The sequence below is a fragment of the Chlorocebus sabaeus genome, chromosome 13 (genome assembly GCF_047675955.1).
Source record: "Chlorocebus sabaeus isolate Y175 chromosome 13, mChlSab1.0.hap1, whole genome shotgun sequence".
Lineage (NCBI taxonomy): Eukaryota > Metazoa > Chordata > Mammalia > Primates > Cercopithecidae > Chlorocebus > Chlorocebus sabaeus.
In genome coordinates, this window is record NC_132916.1 from 42649579 (window position 1) to 42667742 (window position 18164).

Sequence of the window (18164 nt, forward strand, 5' to 3'; positions counted from 1 at the left end):
GTTTTTTCCCTAGTCTACCTTACTGTTTTCTCTTCCATCCTGGCAAAAATTACCTGACAGAATACATTCAATATGCCAGGCACCATAAATGGTGCTACATATGCCACAGTGACACATTCAAATACAATCCCCCTGCCTTCAAGGAGCTTAGAGAGAAATTTAAAAAATAAGGATTATACAAATTGGGTTGAGCCCTGGAAAAAAAAGAATAAAATTCTATAAGCATATGAAAGGAGGAGAAGAAGGGAAAAATATTAAGATAGATTTGAACAAATAAAGAGATGACTTGAAAGTGGGAGAAAAAAAGCAGCCACGTATTTACCATGCCAAAAGGCCACTCTTTGTAAAGATCCTGATACCAGAAACAAAGCCTGAGCTCTCTGAGCAACTGTAACACCCAGGGTATCAATACACAGTTTATCAGAGGAAGACTGGCAGAACCTACGGATATATAATTAGGAAATGTATTTCAGGCCATGGGAAGAATTTGATTTATATTTTTAAAGAACTGGGGAGTACTGTCAGCAAGATGGCAGAAGAGCAAGTCTTGGACTCTCCTTCCCCCCAACATGTGGATTCAATTAAAAAAATAATAAAACCCCCAACATGGACAAATTCCCTTTTTAAGAAATCCAAAAATTAGTCAAGAAGCTATTGTACTCTGGGTGAATGCAAAATCAGGCACATTGAAGCAATTAAGGAAATGCAAGACACCTTCTATAATCCTACCCCCAATACAGCATATGATCAGAAGGAAACCTGCTGGGAAAGAAAATAGTTGGATCACACATCCAACATCCCAACTTTTCTGGGTGCTGTTCAGAAGACTGGCTTCTGCCTTGCCTGTCTTGGAACACTAATAGGACCATGACACTCTTGCTGCCTGGGATCAGTGAGATCAGAGATGATGGTTTAGGCTAGCAGTTTCCATAGTTCACAGCTCCAGCTCACCACACAGCAATGAGTGAAGACAGATTCAAGTTTCTCCCTGTACAGGGAAAGCAATGGACAGAACATCCAACAATCTGACTTTTCAGAAGTCTGGTCAAGGGACTGGCTGAAATTTCGCTTGTCTGAGTACTGATGGGACCTAGAATATTCCTGAAGCCTGAAGGATGCTAAGAACAAAAAAAAAGAGTTAAACTAGTACAAAGATATGAAAAGCCCCCCTCGCCGGCAACACTGATTAGTGAGGGTCTTCCCCTGTTTAAGGCTAGTCTGTGAGGAGTGGAAGTGATAGCTATTTTATATAATATACAGGTATCAACTTAAAGAGTGAGGAAAAATTGGTTGGGTGCGATGGCTCACACCTGTAATCCCAGCACTTTGGGAGGCCGAGGCAGGAGGATCATGAAGTCAGGAGATCGAGACCACGGTGAAACTCTGTCTCTACTAAAAATACAAAAAATTAGCCAGGCTCAGTGGTGGGCACCTGTAGTTCCAGCTACTCAGGAGGCTGAGGCAGGAGAATGGCGGCGGACCTTGCAGTGAGCCAAGATCACGCCACTGCACTCCAGCCTGGATGACAGAGCGAGACTCCGTCTTAAAAAAAAAAAAAGCAAACAAAAACATAAAGTGGGAAAAAGACACCCTATTAACAAATGGTGCTGGGATAAAGCTGGATCCTCATCTCTCACTTTATATGAAAATCAACTCAAGATGGATCAAAGACATAAGCCTAACACCTGAAACCATAAAAATTCTAGAGGATATAACATCAAAAAAACTCTTCTAGACACTGGCTTAGGCAAAGAGTTTGTAACCAAGAACCCAAAAGCAAATGCAACAAAAATAAAAATAAGTAGATGGGGTCTCATTAAACTGAAAGGCTTCTGCACAGCAAAAGAAATAATCATCAGAGTAAACAGACAACCCATAAAGTGGGAGAAAATATTACAAACTATGCATCCGACAAAGGACTAATATCCAGAATCTATAAGGAACTCAAACAAATCAGCAAGAAAAAACAAATAATCCCCATCAAAAAGCGGGCTAAGGGCATAAATAGATAATTCTCAAAGAAGATATACAAATGACCAACAAACATATGAAAAAATGTTCAACATGACTAATTATCAGGGATATTCAAATTAAAATCACAATGAGATACCATCTTACTCCTGTAAGAATGGTCATAATTTAAAAATTTTAAAAAATAGATGTTGGTATGAAATAGAAGGGAATGTTTTTACACTGCTGGTAAGAATGTAAACAAGTACAACAACAAGGGAAAACAGTGTCGAGACTCCTTAAACAACTAAAAGTAAGACTACCATTTGATCCAGCAATCCGACTACTAGGTATCTGTCCAGAGGAACAGAAGTCATTACATAAAAAGCACTTGCACATACATGTTTACAGCAGCACAATTTGCAACTGCAAAAATGTGGAATCAGCCTATTAACCAATGAATCGAAAAAGAAAATGTGGCGTGCGTGCGCGCGCGCGCGTGTGTGTGTGTGTGTGTCTGTGTATGTATACCATGAAATACTACCCAGCCATAAAACGGAACAAAATAATGGCATTCACAGCAATCTGGATGGAGTGGGAGACTATTATTCTAAGTGAAGTAACTCAGAAATGGAAAACCAAACATCATATGTTCTCACTTTTAAGTGGGAGCTAAGCTATGAGGATGCAAAGGCACAACAATGCTATAATGGATTTTGGGAACATGGCGGGAAGGGATGTGAGAGACAAAAGACTATATATTGGGTACAGTGTACAATGTGTAGGTGACAGGTACACCAAAATCTCAGAAAAAAACACTAAAGAACTTATCCATGTAACTAACCACCTGTTCCCCAAAAACTATGGAACTAAAATTGAAAAAAATAAAGTAAGCACTGATGAGCAAGAAAAAAGAAAATCATGGTGATCTGCTCTATGACCACTTGAATGGGAGGCTCAAAACTAAGCTGAGTAGATTAAAAGAGAAGGCTAAAACCACTGTTGCCACTATGCAGCTCATGGATCTGTACCTCTTCAATAAATTAGGGCTAGCACATGTCCTACTTAATCATGAATGATAATAAAATGGAATAAGATAAAATATGTGAAAATTCTTTTAATAAAGGCAGAAAGATCAAACAGTGTTCCTGTCTGTATATTTGGCTTTTAGCTTATTATTCTGAATCAGGGGCTTCAGTTTAATAACTTAAGTTGCATGACTATTAAAGATAAGCCACCTTCATTTACCAAACCTTTATGCCCAACATGCCAAAAAAAAAAAAAAAAAAAAAAAATGAAATCATAGATTCAATAAGGAAAAGAACAGTTATTTGGTGTACACAATTGATTTTTAAAAATATTTTACTATTTGTTATAAAGATATACAAGAGCATTTCTATCCTCAAAGAAAATCCTTGGATTTCTGCAGATAGCAGAAGGCTTCTCAAAAGTTACTACAAAATTAATCACCTCCACATAAGTGTATATATAACCTTGGTATGACACCTGACAGGGTAAATGACAGACAAATAATTATATGCTGATGAAATGTTGACCTAATTCAATTTTATTACAAATACCTACTTTTTCCTCCAGTTTCTTCTTCTCTTCACTAAATAGGCTTAGTCTTTGTTTGAGAAACTCATTAAGCTGTAAAACTTCTTTCTCAGTAGATGCAAGCTTTTGTTCAAATTCCCCTTGTTGGGAATGGGAAACTGATTCCTCTGAAAATGGTGTCTGGAGTGAAGTGTTCTCATATTGTGGCTGTGAGGAAAGAAAAAAGGAGGTAAGACTTTAAAAGTTTGTCTTGAACAAATGTGAAGAAATTGGAAATGAAGTATAATATAAGGAGTACATATAGGCTGTATGAACAGACACACCTTGATTTAAATTCCAGCTCTCTTGCTTCCTAGTTATGCACCATAATTAAAGCAAATTATTTATCATCTCAAAACCCCAGTTTTCTCATCTCTAAAACAGAAACAATAAAGCCTACTTTGCAGCGTTTTTTGAAGATAAAGTATGTAACGTTCCCAGCATATAGGAGAAACTTCATGAAAGACAGCTATTATTTGACTTAAAAGTATACTTCAACATGTAAATAGCACTATATATATATTAATCATATAAAAGTGAAAGTTCTAAGTAAATAAATAAAAACTAAAGAAAAATGTCTTCACAGGTAATCATTTCCAGCTAATACTAAATTCAATACGTACTAATAGAATGTTTCTCTAACTAGAAAGTAAGATCCATGAATCGGGGATTCTTGTCCATCTCAAAGTGTCCATTTTATATTCCCTATTGCATAGAAAAAATGGCACAAAATAAGCTCTCACAAAATAATTGTTGAATGAATAAATGTATTATTGCTTCTATGGGCAAAGCTTTGAAGGAAATTCTTTTCAAAGGGAAGATATTCCCTCTCCTCCATGTAGATTAAAATCTGGAAGAGGAAGGCACGAAATATAAATATTCCTTCAAACAACTCAGCATGTGGATAAGTGCTGTAAAAGATATCAACAAAGTACTGCAAAAGCAAAAAAAGAGGTTATTTTTCCATTTATTTAAAAAATATTTACTAAGCACATACGTTAGGCATTGTGCTAGGTGCTGGGGATTCTACAGTTAATAAAATAAGATCCCACTAGTTTAATGTGTCACACACAAAAAGACCAAAAAAAAGACAATGGAAACTAAGTGCTAAGATAGTTACATGTGCAGTAGCTAAGGGAGGATGTTACAGAAGTAAACTTGAACTAGGCCTTGAAGAACTGACACTTTCCCAAAAGGTAAGCATGCAATTCAACCATTACATAAATAGCATTTATCATGTCCAGGCTATTTCAAAGATGGCAGACTCACCCTTTACAAATTCAAATTTTAATCAGAGGCATAAGAGAAGCCTTTAGATGATTATAATATAGAACAGAATGAATATGGTAGCCAAATAAAGGCCATGTTAAGTACAAAGTATTGAGAGGAAGTAGAATACATGAAGACATTGAGCGAATGACGAAAAGGCTTTTCTGGAGAGGTGGCTTTTGAGACGGATTTTGAGAAATAGGGAGATTCTGGCAAGAATGGAAAAAGGAACAGGCATTCTAGAAAGAACATTTTTAAAAAGGTTAAAAAGAATATACAAAGAATATCTTGTCATGTTTATAGGTTACAAGTTGGCGGAATAAAAGGGAAAACTTACAAATGTAGGTCGCAACCTTCTTATAGAATTCCAAGAATTGTGAACTTGGCTTTGTAAATCTCTATATTCCCCGGCATTCAGTCTAGTGTCTAGACTCTCAGCAAGTCTGATGAAAGGGAAGAGAAGAGAGGAAAAAGACAAGAGAGTGCTAGAAGAAATAGGACAAAGCTAGATGCAGTGAACAAGATTCACTGAGAATGAATATGGATGTATCATTTAAAGAAATTATTCTAACTAATTTAGCTGAAAAGAAACAAGGAGCTGAAATAGAGCATGGAGAACAGAATGAAGAAACTGGAAGCAGGGTGAGAGGATTTAGAGAAAATGATTGTTTAAAGATGTGAATGGAAAATTAATGTTAAAGATAACCAAGGTTTAAGATTTTGTCTAAGTAACATGGAAGATTATATTCTGGGCAGAAGTAAATATAAAGAAGAACAGTAAGCTATATAGAAAAATAGGTTCTACTTAAGCAGATATACTTAATATAATTAGAGTCTATGATTATGATCTCATTTGAACATACAAGTAGAGATGGACATCAGGCAGAAAGGTAGATATGGAACTCAGGAAGATGGCTAGGCTATGAAACTATAAAAAGTTAATACAGACTTCCAGTTTCTAGCCCGGAATGTAAAGAGATCAGAAGTCACCACTCAGTCCTAAAAAATAAAATAAAAAGCTGAAAAACCTGAAATATCAACAAGTCTTCTAAAATCTGTGAGAGAAATGAGGTCACAGGGCAAACTACTGTCTTCAAAACTGGAAAAAAAGGATAGGTAGAAACAGATGATCATAACCTAATAAAGCAAAACCCCATAAGCAGAAGAGCCAGGGTGGGAAAATTTGTAACTAATGAATTGCTAGAGACTTGGTGTAGACAAATCTGAGAGTTAAAAATTCCATGGGGACCCAATCACACAGGAGGCTTCCACAGTCTGTGAGTTTTACCTCCAGGAGTTCTACAAGATCTTCAGTGAGTACCAGAGGAAAATCCCCTTCTGTTTCTGGCAAGGGGAGGGGAAAAGGAACCATTTAAAATATGCCAGAGCATTCTGTTCTTAAAAATGCCTGCCCTCAGGGGAAACTATATTACCAGAGCCTAAACTGCTGGTTTTTTATCAGAGCTTAACCTAGTTGGGGTAAACGAAATAACCCAACTCCAGCCAACTCCAGAGTTCCACAGAGAGGAGGGTTAATACACAAATCAAGCTCCTTTGGCCCTCCCTGTGGAAATACCAACTCCATTGCCCTCCTGCCATCCTGTCCCACCTAAGGGTGGGGAAAGATGAAATCTTAGAAAACTGAAGTTCAGGCCGGGTGCGGTGGCTCAAGCCTATAATCCCAGCACTTTGGGAGGCCGAGACGGGCGGATCACGAGGTCAAGAGATCGAGACTATCCTGGCTAACCCGGTGAAACCCTGTCTCTACCAAAAAAATACAAAAAAAAAAAAACTAGCTGGGTGAGGTGGCGGGCGCCTGTAGTCCCAGCTATTCGGGAGGCTGAGGCAGGAGAATGGCTAAACCCGGGAGGCGGAGGTTGCAGTGAGCTGAGATCCGACCACTGCACTCCAGCCTGGGCGACAGAGCGAGACTCGTCTCAAAAAAAAAACAAAAAAAGAAAAGAAAACTGAAGTTCACAATCCAGAGGAACAAATTCACCAAAAGACTAAGACCTAATCACAGGACTATAGAATACTTCCCCTTCCCTGCACACTTTACCACTGCATTACTGAAGCTCTATTTACCACACTTACTAAACCTTGGACATCATGTCTACTTCCTACAAAAATCGCAAGACATGCAAAAAGGCAAAAAACACAGTTGAAAGAGACTGAAAAGCATCAGACACAGAGTCAGATATGGCAAAAATGTCAGAATTATCAGACCAGGGATTTTCGACAACTAGGATTAATAAGATTATGACAGAAAATGTAGACAGTATACAAGAACATACAGATAATTTAAGTGTAGAGATAAAAATTCTAAGAAAGAATAAAAAAGAAATGCTAAAGATTGAGAACACTAACAGAAATGAAGAATGTCTTTGAGGGACTCATTAGCAGAGTAGACCTGGCTGAGGAAACAATTCCTGAACTTGGGGATATGACAACAGAAACTTCCAATACTGAAAAAGAGAGAAAAAAAAAAAAACCCCAAAACCTTAAAAAACAATATACAAGAACTGGGGGAAAACTACAAAAGATGTAAATACATGTAATGAGAATAGTAGGAGAAAAAATAGAGAAGGGAACAGATGTTATATTTGAAGGAACCATAACTATTTCCCCAAATTAACATCAGACACCATACTATAGATCCAGGAAGGTCAGAAAACACCAAGTAAGACAAACACTAAAACAAAACAAACAAACAAAAAAAAAACAAAAACAAAAAACAAAACTGCAAATAGGCATATTATATTTAAACATCAGAAAAGCAAAGATAAACTCCTGAAAAAAGCCAGGGTAAGGAGAAAACCTTACTAATAGAGAAACAAATTACATCCAGCTTTGCCTCAGAAACCATGCAAACATGGAAAGTGTTGAGAGAATCAAACCGGCAGCCTAGAACTCTGACCTCAGGGGTCCCCGGCCCATGGCCTATTAGGAACAGGGTTGCACAGCAGGAGATAAGCAGTGGGCCAGCGAGTGAAGCTTCATCTATTTTTATAGCTACTTGCCATGGCTAGCATTACCTCCCAAGCTCCACCTCCTGTCAGATCAGCTACATTAGATTCTCATAGGAGTGTGACCCCTACTGTGAACTGCGCATGTAAGGGATCTAGGTTGCACGTTCCTTATGAGAATCCAATGCCTGGTGATTTGAGGTGGAGCTGCGGTGGTAATTCTAGCACTACGAAGCGACTGCAAATACAGATTAACATTAGCAGAGAGGTCTGACTACACAGAGACCATAATAAATCAATTGCTTGCAGATGCATATCAAAACCCTATCAGTGAGTGACAAGTAACAATTAAGTTGCATCTAGTGGCAGTCTTTGTAGTGGCAAATGAGTTGATGTACTTCAATTATACAGTTGCATCTGGTGGCAGGCTTTAACCTAGAATCTAACACTTATTTTAGTCTGAGTAAGGCCTGCCTATTATTTGATTTCCCACTTCCATCCGCACCTCTTTCCCAACTGTGCACTTTTGTCAGTCATAGTCTCGGTAAGCCCACAAGCTAACCCTAGCTAAAATGAATAAAAAACAAATGTTACTGGAGAGCTGCTTCGAAAGGACAGACTCAATGATGAGAGAGCAGAAGACTCTAAGACTGCCCACAATAAGAAAGCTACATTTAACAGAGAATACCAAGAGTCCTACTTAAATGATGGGTTCACTGCAACAGGAGATTCACATTATAGATTTAACAGAAGATCCTGAAGAACCTAAAACGACACTGAGTGTGGACCTACTGGGAGTTGAGGCCTCCTAGCATTTGATTATGTATTACGCACATTTCCATTCTTAACTTAAAAACGCTTTCACAAGATATCAAACACTGGTAAACTGTGTTTTTTATTAAACTTCAGAACAGTGAAAACAAACGAAAAACACCTTCCTGGAACTAATTATAGCAAGGTTACAGGATACAAGGTTAACACACAAAAGTCAATCATTTTCCAGTATGTCAACAATGAACAAATGGAATATAAAAATTCACTACCATCTATATTAGCAACCAAAAAATAAGATAGGTATAAATCTAACAACATATGTTCAGGATCTATATGAAGACAACTATAAAACTCTTCTAAAAATGTTCTACAAAGAACTAAATAAATGTATAGATATTCCATGTTCATGGATAGAAGACTCAATACTGTGAACATGTTGTTTCTTTCCAATTTGGTCTATAGATTCAACACAATCCCAATCAAAATCCTAGCATATTACTTAGTGGATTCAATGAACTGATTCTAAGTTTATACGGAGAGGCAAAAGATCCAGAATATCCATCACAATATTAAAGGAAAAGAACGAAGTTTGAGTACTGACATTACCCAACTTCAAGACTTATAATAAGACTACAGTAATCAAAACAATGTGGTTTTAGTGATAAAATATAAAATTAATCAATGCAACAAAATAGAGTCCAGAAATAGGACACATAAATATAGTTAACTGATTTTTAACAAAGAAGCAAATGCAATACAGGGGAAAAGACAGCTCTTTCAACAAATGGTGCTGAACAATTGGACATCCACATGGAAAGGAAAAAAAGAATCTAGACACAGGCCTTATATATTTTGCAAAAATTAATTCAAAATGGATCACAGACCTAAAATACAAAACAATAAAACTCCCCAAAAAAGTAGAAAATCTAGATGACCTTGGCTATGGAAATGATGTTTTAGATATAACATCAATGCTGAATCCATGAAAGGATGGACTGATAAGCTGGACTTCATTAAAATTAAAAACTTTTTCCCTCCAAAAAACAATGGCAGGAGAATGAGAAAACAAGCCACAGACCAGGAGAAATATTTGTAAAAGACACATCTGATCTAAAAACAAAACAAAAAAAAAAAACAAAAAAACCTGTCATCCAAAATATACAAATAACAGGTCAGGCGCAGTAGCTCACACTTCTAATCACAGCACTTTTAGTGGCCGAGGCAGGTGGATCACTTGAGGCCAGTAGTTCAAGATCAGCCTGACCAACCTAGTGAAACCCTACATCTCACTAAAACTACAAAAATTAGCTGGGTGTGGTGGTTTATGCCTGTAGTCCCAGCTACTCAGGAGGCTTGAGGCAGAAAAATCGCTTGAACCCAGGATGTGGAGGTTGCAGTGAGCTGAAATCGCATCACTGCACTGCAGCCACGGCAACAGAGAGAAATTCTGTCTCAAAAAAAGAAAAAAAAATCACATCTACATAATGAATCCTCCATTAAAAAACAAATAATACTACGTCTACAGAACTTCTAGATAGCTGAATATGTAGAAGTTCCCTCCTGAATGGTGGCACCCCTGGAGATGGCATGGAATCTCTGCATTCCTTATCTCATACCTTCCCCTATGTATCTCTTCAATCTGGCTGTTCATCTGTATCTTTTCTAATATCCTTTATAACAAATGGGTAAGTGTAAGTAAAATGCTTCTGAGTTCCAGCAAGTTAATCAAACCCAGGGAAGGGGTTATGTGAGCTCTGATTTATAGCCAGTTGGTAAGAAGCATCTGGGACTTGAAATTAGCATCTGAAGTGGAGGGCAGTCCTGTGGTAGTGAGTCCTCAATCTGTGGGTTCTGACACTATCTCTACACATACAGTGTCAGGATTGAATTAGAAGACAGACACCCAGATGGTGTCTGCTGAAGAATATGCAGAACTGACTGCTTGGTGTGTAGGGAAACAAATACCATACATGTGGTGTCAGAAGTACTGTGCTGAGTGCAGAGTAGAGTGGGAAAAATGCATCTTTGGTTTTTCCTATATCACTACAGCTGCTTTACACATAATTGCCAGAACTTGGAAAGTATCAAGATGTCCTTCAGTAGGTGAAGGTTGTGCATGTATGGGGATATGCAGGATATCGGAAATCTTGGTACTTCCCATTTAATTTTGTAGTGAGCCTAAAACTGCTCTAAAAAATAAAGTTCATAAATTTTTAAAAAGTTAACACAGGTGGGGCTGGGCACGGTGGCTCACACCTATAATCCCAGCACTGTGTGTGTGTGGGGAGCGGGGACAAGACAGGCGGATCATGAGGTCAGGAGTTCGAGACCAGCCTGGCCAACATGGTGAAAACCCATCTCTGCTAAAAATACAAAAATTAGCTGTGTGTGGTGACACGCTCCTGTAATCCCAGCTACTCGGGAGGCTGAGGAAGGAGAATTGCTTGAACCTGGGAGGCGGAGGTTGCAGTGAGCCGAGATCGCGTCACTGTACTCCAGCCTGGGTGACAGAGTGAGACTCCGTCTCAAAAAAAAGTAAACATGGGTGCTTCCACTATAATACAAATATACGCATTCCTGGAAAACCACTGGAAAATCACACACTAAACTGTGATATATCCAGAAAGTGGAACATTGTTCAGTACTAAAGAAAAATGAAATATCAAGTCATGAAAAGATATAGAGGAAACTTAAATACATACTACTAAGTGAAAGAAGCCAGTTTAAAAAGAGATGGTCTGAATAGTATGTACTACATGATTCCAATTACATAACATTCTGGGAAAGGCAAAACCATAGAGACAATAACAAGTTCAGTGGTTGCTAGGGGTCCAATGGGTTGAACAGGCAGAGCACAGAAAATTTTTAGAGTAGTGAAACTACTCTGCATGATATACTATAATGGTGGATACATGTCTTTACTAATTTGTCAAAACTCTTAGAATGCACAACACCAGGAGTGATCCTAATATGGCTTTTGAGTGTCAATGGTGTGTCAATATAGGTTCACTAATTATAAATAATGTACCCTAAGATACAAAACGTTGATAGTGGGGGAGGTTGTGCGCATGTGAAGATATGGAGGATATGGGAAATCTTGGTACTTCCCATTCAGTTTTGTAGCAAACGTAAAACTGCTCTAAAAAGTTAAGTTCATAAATTTTCTAAAAGTTAACACAGGTGCTTCTACTATAACGCAATATAGACATTCCTGAAAATCACGCACTAAAAATAATAGGGCATATGGAATGAATAGGATTAAAAACACTCAATTCAAACTGATGCAATTTTAACTAGTGTACTAATAAAAACAGTGACTCAGGAGATAACTTGGGACAGTCTGAACAGGTGGTCACAGTGATATTTAAAAACCACATACACATACAGTCAAAATGCTGGTGGTACTTTAATTAGAGGTCTGGTGGGTGTTCAGATTGAGGTAGACTCTGTGATACAGGGGTTGCCATGCAGGTGGAGTAGGAGGGAACATGACCTGGCATGAACTGAAAGTCTATAAAGAAGGAAGTGCGCCTCTCAAGGAAGAGCACCCGAAGGGCAGGTACTCTTTTACAATTTTCTTATGTAAGCTGGAAAAAGCTTCTGCTAATATAGTAGGTAATCCTAAGCCTTTTTCTTTGCTGGCCAAATACTTTAATTTTATTCACAATATTGTAACTCCCCTTGTCTAGGGAGTTGAGGGGGAAAGTACTTATGAACCAATCCAGAAAACTTAGCAGACATCATTCTCCTATTTACCAATTGTGTATGAGCAAATCTGCACCACAGAAATGTGTTTTGTAGCAAGACAAGCTGTAGTTGAAACTCTATGTGAACTTAATCATATAGAAAAAGAAAAATCTGAGGCCAGATGTTTTAATTTCTACATTTACTAACATCTTTTCAGCCTTTATCTGCCTTCTCTGACTTTTATACAACTGTTCCCTTTCTGTGGAAAAAGCCTTGCTTGCTTTCCTTTCTAGAACAACTCCCTTTAGGCTCCTTCACAAGTTGTGCTCTTCTGCTACCTTCTAAAATGCTGCTGTTCCCTGTCTCTAGTTCTGGATCCCATTTTCCTCTCATTGCACAAACCCTCCCTTGAACACCTGATCATGCCCAAGGCTTTAATAACCACCCACCTAGATAGACAACACCTAAATCTCTTATCTCTGGCTCAGACCTGCACCCACAAATATTACCCTCATTCTTCACTCAACCCCAAATTTACAATGTGTAAGTTTAACTCACTATTTTTCTCCTCTAAACAGATCCTTAACATGGTAATCTCTATAAACCAATCAATTGTTGGTGTCTGAAACTAGGCAATCATTCTCTCACCACATTAAATGTCATTAAATCTGGCCCATTTTACTAAGGCTTGGCCATAAAGATGTTTAATCAACAGTCTTCTCCTCATTCTGACCACTAGAGATAAAATTCAAATGTTCACATAACTTTTGGACTATTGAGACAGCTTCCTGACTGGTTTCCCTGCCTCCAATAACATCTATCTTAAATCCAATCTCTATTATGCCATCAGAGTAACCAAACTAGGACACTCTAGAGAACGAAAGATGGCACTATTAATAAATCTATTAGCACAGCAGGCATAAACTGGGCCAGCCCTAAGCAAACCTTTACACCTCAGGTCATTGGTAACACTTGGCCCTTGCTTACCTCTTCAACCACATATCTACCACTACCTTTCTCTCATATTACATTTTATCCATACAGAATAATTTGTAGTTTTCCAAATGCATTATACTTCTCCTCATTCCTTTAAGCTTCTCCACATGCCATACACTATGCCTCAAATACTACTCCTTCACCCCCTTCACCTGGCTCAATTCATTTAGTTCATCAGGTTCTCAAACTAGATGATCACTTTCTACAGGAAGCCTGGCCAGGCCTTTGGAAGACTAGCTTCTATATTCATAGTTGGAGCTCCCAAAGCATTTCATACATAACCCCTGTGGGAATCGACACACTGCAACTATCTGTTGTCTGTGTTCTCCATTAGACTACACACTCCTTGAGGGCAAAATCAGCTTCATTCACATTTCTATTGCTACACCATAAATGGAACCTTATCCATAGGTTAAGATAAACAATTTTTAAGGAAATGGATAAATAATTTTTTTGATATACTCTCTCTGTAGGGTTTTAGTTACAAAAAGGCAGAAACCATTATTTGCTTTTGTGTCCCTAGAATTTAACATATTAGATGTTTAATGCTTTGTTGAAGAGGCTCATTTGTAAAGGTGGTACTCCTTTTATTAAATGTTCATTAACACAAATTTGGTGGTAGAAACAAACCAACTGAAGAATAAATAGAAAAAAAATGATATAAATGGAAAGAAAAAGAATAAAATGGAAAGAAAAGAAATGATGCATCAATGAAAGCTAGTAATAGTAACCATTATTTGGTTGGTCTTTCCAAAGTTCACATATATACAGAAGAGACCTCTTTCTTCTTCAATTTAAGTAAAGAAAAAGGGTCCTTCATATTTGGTTTATTCCACGAAGGCCTGTTAACCACAGATGGAAATTTAGGTACAAATGGAAATACAAACTACTCCTTGGTTCTACCAATCTACCATTAAAACTATCCAGAAAGTTTGGATTTTAAAATAAAGACATGGTTCTCATTCTCTACCAATGAGACTGAGTGATATCCACTTCGAAGGTCATCTTAATTGTAAGGTTAGTCAAATTTTCAATAAGCAAATAGAAGTTACTTATTAAGAGTATGTTTTCCATCTATAAATTAATTTAAAATTGTTATTTTTATTTTACTAACTGACTTATTTACTCTAGAATACACATTAATTTCAATAATTATTATTAAAAGCATAATTTTGTCTAGTATCTATAGAATTAGGATATGTTATGGATCAGAAAAATATGCCTATACAAAATGTTATGCATAAAGAATTAAATCATTCAACGATCCAAGGTTTAAAAAACCCTTTGCTAAAGAAATATTTTATTACTATATCTGTTGTTTCTTCTAACCCTCACCATTTTATTGGCTCTCTGTATCTATCTACTGATAAAAGTTTGTCTTATATATTTATCATACCCATTTAGTATTTAAGATTTTCCTTGTATTCTCTTTTATGAATTGCTCTCATCTTTTAAAATTAGATTTCTCAATAATATTTCACTTCCTCACATACTTCAAAATCCTAATATTTTAAACAACCCCTTTGACATATCCTTTCAAATATTAATATTTTTATTTGTCCTTGCACACTGACTTGGAGAGCCCTCTACTGGCCTGATGCTGTGTCAAAAGAACATTTGCTTCATCCTTCAGATACCTATTTTTTTAACATGCTTTCAGTAATATGGTAATTATATAATTAAAGCCTTTATTCAGAATGACAGAATGTTAAAGAGAAATTAACAGTCTACTAAAATGCTGTTATCAAAGCAAGATACACTACTTCCATGGTATAGAAATACCATTTTCAAATAACTATACATTATTCTCAGTACTGCACTATAAAGCCTTGCTATCATGTGACAGAAGTCCAAGATGAGACCAAATTGTAACATGATGTATTCATAACTAAAGTATAAAAGGCAAGTTGGAATCTCTATGTTAAATGCTTCTGGCCTCAAGTAAATCTGATAGTTATTTTCTCATCAATATTTCCTGATTTTAATATACCAATGTCTCTAGTATTTCTAAACGACATATTTGAAGATGTAATGAAGGAAACAACTGCACTTAACTTAAAATCCAGGAAGAAAGACCTTAATGACGAGAACAACAACAACAACATCCACAAATATAAGTATATACCACCACAAAGTCATCAGGCCTCACTTTAAATCCCAATAAGTAAGCCAACAGTTTTTTTCTTTGGGAAATAAACCAATATAAAGTTTATATCAAAAAAACATGGAAACAAGTTTTAAGTAAAGCTCTTTTAAAAACTGGGTAATAATTAGGGAAAGTAGCCATTCCAGCCATATAAATTTTGTTAACGGGCCTCATAGACTCTATATCTGTGTTCCAATTAGACTATACTCTCCTTATGGGCAAAATTAACCTCATTTACATTTCTATTCATATGGCATAGACACTGTCTTACCTACAGTGAATGCAAATAAATTGAGAAGGAATAGACAAACTTGTTTTCCTATATGGTCTCTCCCTCTGTAAGTTTTGAGATCCATGAAAGCAGGAACTATTTTTTACTTTTGTGACATCAGAATTCAGCTCAGTGGATGTTAATTCATTGTTTGGTTAAATAGGCTCATTTGTAAAGGTGAGATTCATTTATAAAATACTCATTAGAATCAGACTTCATGGTACAAAAAATTACATAAAGGAAAGAGAAATAACAATATAAACAGAAAATATGACAAAATTGAAAAATGTATTTTCAAATTAAATTATAGACAAAGAGCTAATTTCCTTTACATATAAAGGGTTCCAAAAAACAATAAGCAAAAACCAAGAACCTAATATAAAAAATGAGCAAAAGATATGAAAAGACAATTCACAGAAATGTGAATGGGCCCTTAAATTTATAAAAAGAAATGTAACATCACTCTTAAGAGAAATACATATTAAAACCATATGACCATAAGGAGATAAATCCCTCCTGTCTTCTATATAGACCTACTAGAAGGGCAAAAATCCAAGTTTAATAACACACTCTGTTAGCATGGCTGGGAGTTGGGGAGTGGGACAGTAAGGGTTCTTATACACTGCTCTCCTAAAGAGCAATTTGACAGTATCAGTAAAAGTCACAAACTCAACACCTAGAAATTTCACTTCTGGAAATGTAACTTACAAGAATATTTGCATATGAGCAAAACAATATTTATAAAAGGTTATTCTTTACAGCATCATTTACAATAACCCTAAACTGAAAACAACTCAAATTTTGATGACTAGGGGACAGGTAGAATGAATTATGCTATCTCCATAAAATGGAAAATCGTATAACTGCAAAAGCAAGGGAAAGGGGTATTATCTAGGTAACGATAGAGAAATAACCATTGTGTTTTATATAATTTTATATAATATTTTTGAAAAGCAAGGTGCCAGATAATGTACATATTCTTATATTTTTTTAATGTAGAAGAAGGATAAAATACATTTGTATCTGCTTGTGATATGCATCAACTAAAACAACTATAAAATCCTTTGCAATCTTACCTGCAAACTAGCCACATAAGAATCCTCACAATTTACATAATGTCCTAACATGGCATGTTGAGCCCGTAATTCATTATCCCTTATCCTCTCATGCAGGTGGGTAATTTGTTGCTTCTGCCTGCAAAACATAAATGAAGGTCACATTATGAGTAATAATTTTCTAATAGTTAGAAAAACCTTAAGGAGCCTAATAATTTTACATAAGAATTTAAAAGTATTATCAATTTAAAAAATCATAACAGAAAATCTTTTTAAAACAAAATACCATGTATAGAATTAGGTAACAATGTATTTATACTGTAGAGTACTTCTACAATGTGGTCTTTTGTAGAATATTCCTCTTAGATGCTAACAGTCACACCTTGCTTTCTTCAACAACTCATAGCTTGCTTTAAGCAAGTTATTTAATTTCTGTAAATACGTATGCTTATAAATCTTAAAACTGTTTTGTGCCAGGCATGATGCTAAGAGCTTTGTATGCAGTATCTCTCAACTTCAAAAATTTAGTAAGTCTCATAATGAAGTTTTGAAGGACAGCTTTTAAAGAATAATAAAGATAGTATGAGTAAACAAACAGCTTGATGTTTTCCAAAATTACTTGTTTTGGAACAAGTAAGCTGTATGTTTCAGGCTGCATCAAAAGACCTTGTTCTACTCAGGATGATTTCTAAAATTTGCTAAAAGAAAATCTACATATAGAACATTAAATAGGAGATAAGTTAGGAGAGATTAGTCATATAACACTTTTCAAATAATTTAAAGCTTTACCAAAAAAAAAAAAAAAACCTTTCCTTTTCCAGCCAAGGTGGAGTAGCAGGCAGGGACTAGTTTTGCCTTCATGCCTGAAACAATTTTTTAAAAAAGACAAAATATAGGAAGTGAAGACTCAAGGCACTGGGCCATCAGGCAATTAAGAACAGTAATCTCTCAGAGATAGGTAACTAAAGAGGTGGGCCCTATGACTGACTGCACTTCCTGCTGAGAGTGTTTTCAAGCCCCAGCACAGGAATGGTAGTCTGCCTGAATTGAAAAGACAAAGCTGAGAATCTGGAGAAACCAAGGCAGCTGTAGTTAGTTCACAGTACTGGATGACCCCTGGGGATTCGGTTGAATACTAATTAATACAGGCATGAGGAAACTAATGAAAGTGTGTGTAGAGTAGAAGGGTAACCAAAAAAAATATTAGAGGGAACAGTGCTTCAGGGTGCCTTGGAATTACTGGCTATTCCCAACTGCCAGAAAAAAAAAGCTTCATGATTCCCCGGGCATCAGCAATTCTCAACTGGGGACAGTTTTGAAACCAGTTAACATTTAGCAACATCAAGAGACATTTTCAATTTTCACAACTGGGGCAGAATGTTACTGGCATCTAGTGAGTAGAAGCCAGAGATGCTACTAAATGTCTACAATGAACAGGACAGCCACCCTCAACG

The 18164-nt window shown here is 36.5% G+C and overlaps 1 protein-coding gene across 5 annotated transcripts in view; it reads right to left on the reverse strand.

Annotated features, from left to right (window-relative positions):
- The window catches only part of CEP85L (centrosomal protein 85 like), a 233494-nt gene that overhangs the window by 27600 nt on the left and 187730 nt on the right, over positions 1-18164 (reverse strand). For all 5 annotated transcript variants that reach the window (XM_073022433.1, XM_008007220.3, XM_008007222.3 and 2 more), the window contains 2 exons: positions 16732-16849; positions 3535-3714 (listed from right to left, as the gene is read on the reverse strand). In XM_073022433.1, the coding sequence (XP_072878534.1) occupies positions 3535-3714; positions 16732-16849 (298 nt within the window). The remainder of the gene's footprint in view (positions 1-3534; positions 3715-16731; positions 16850-18164) is intronic.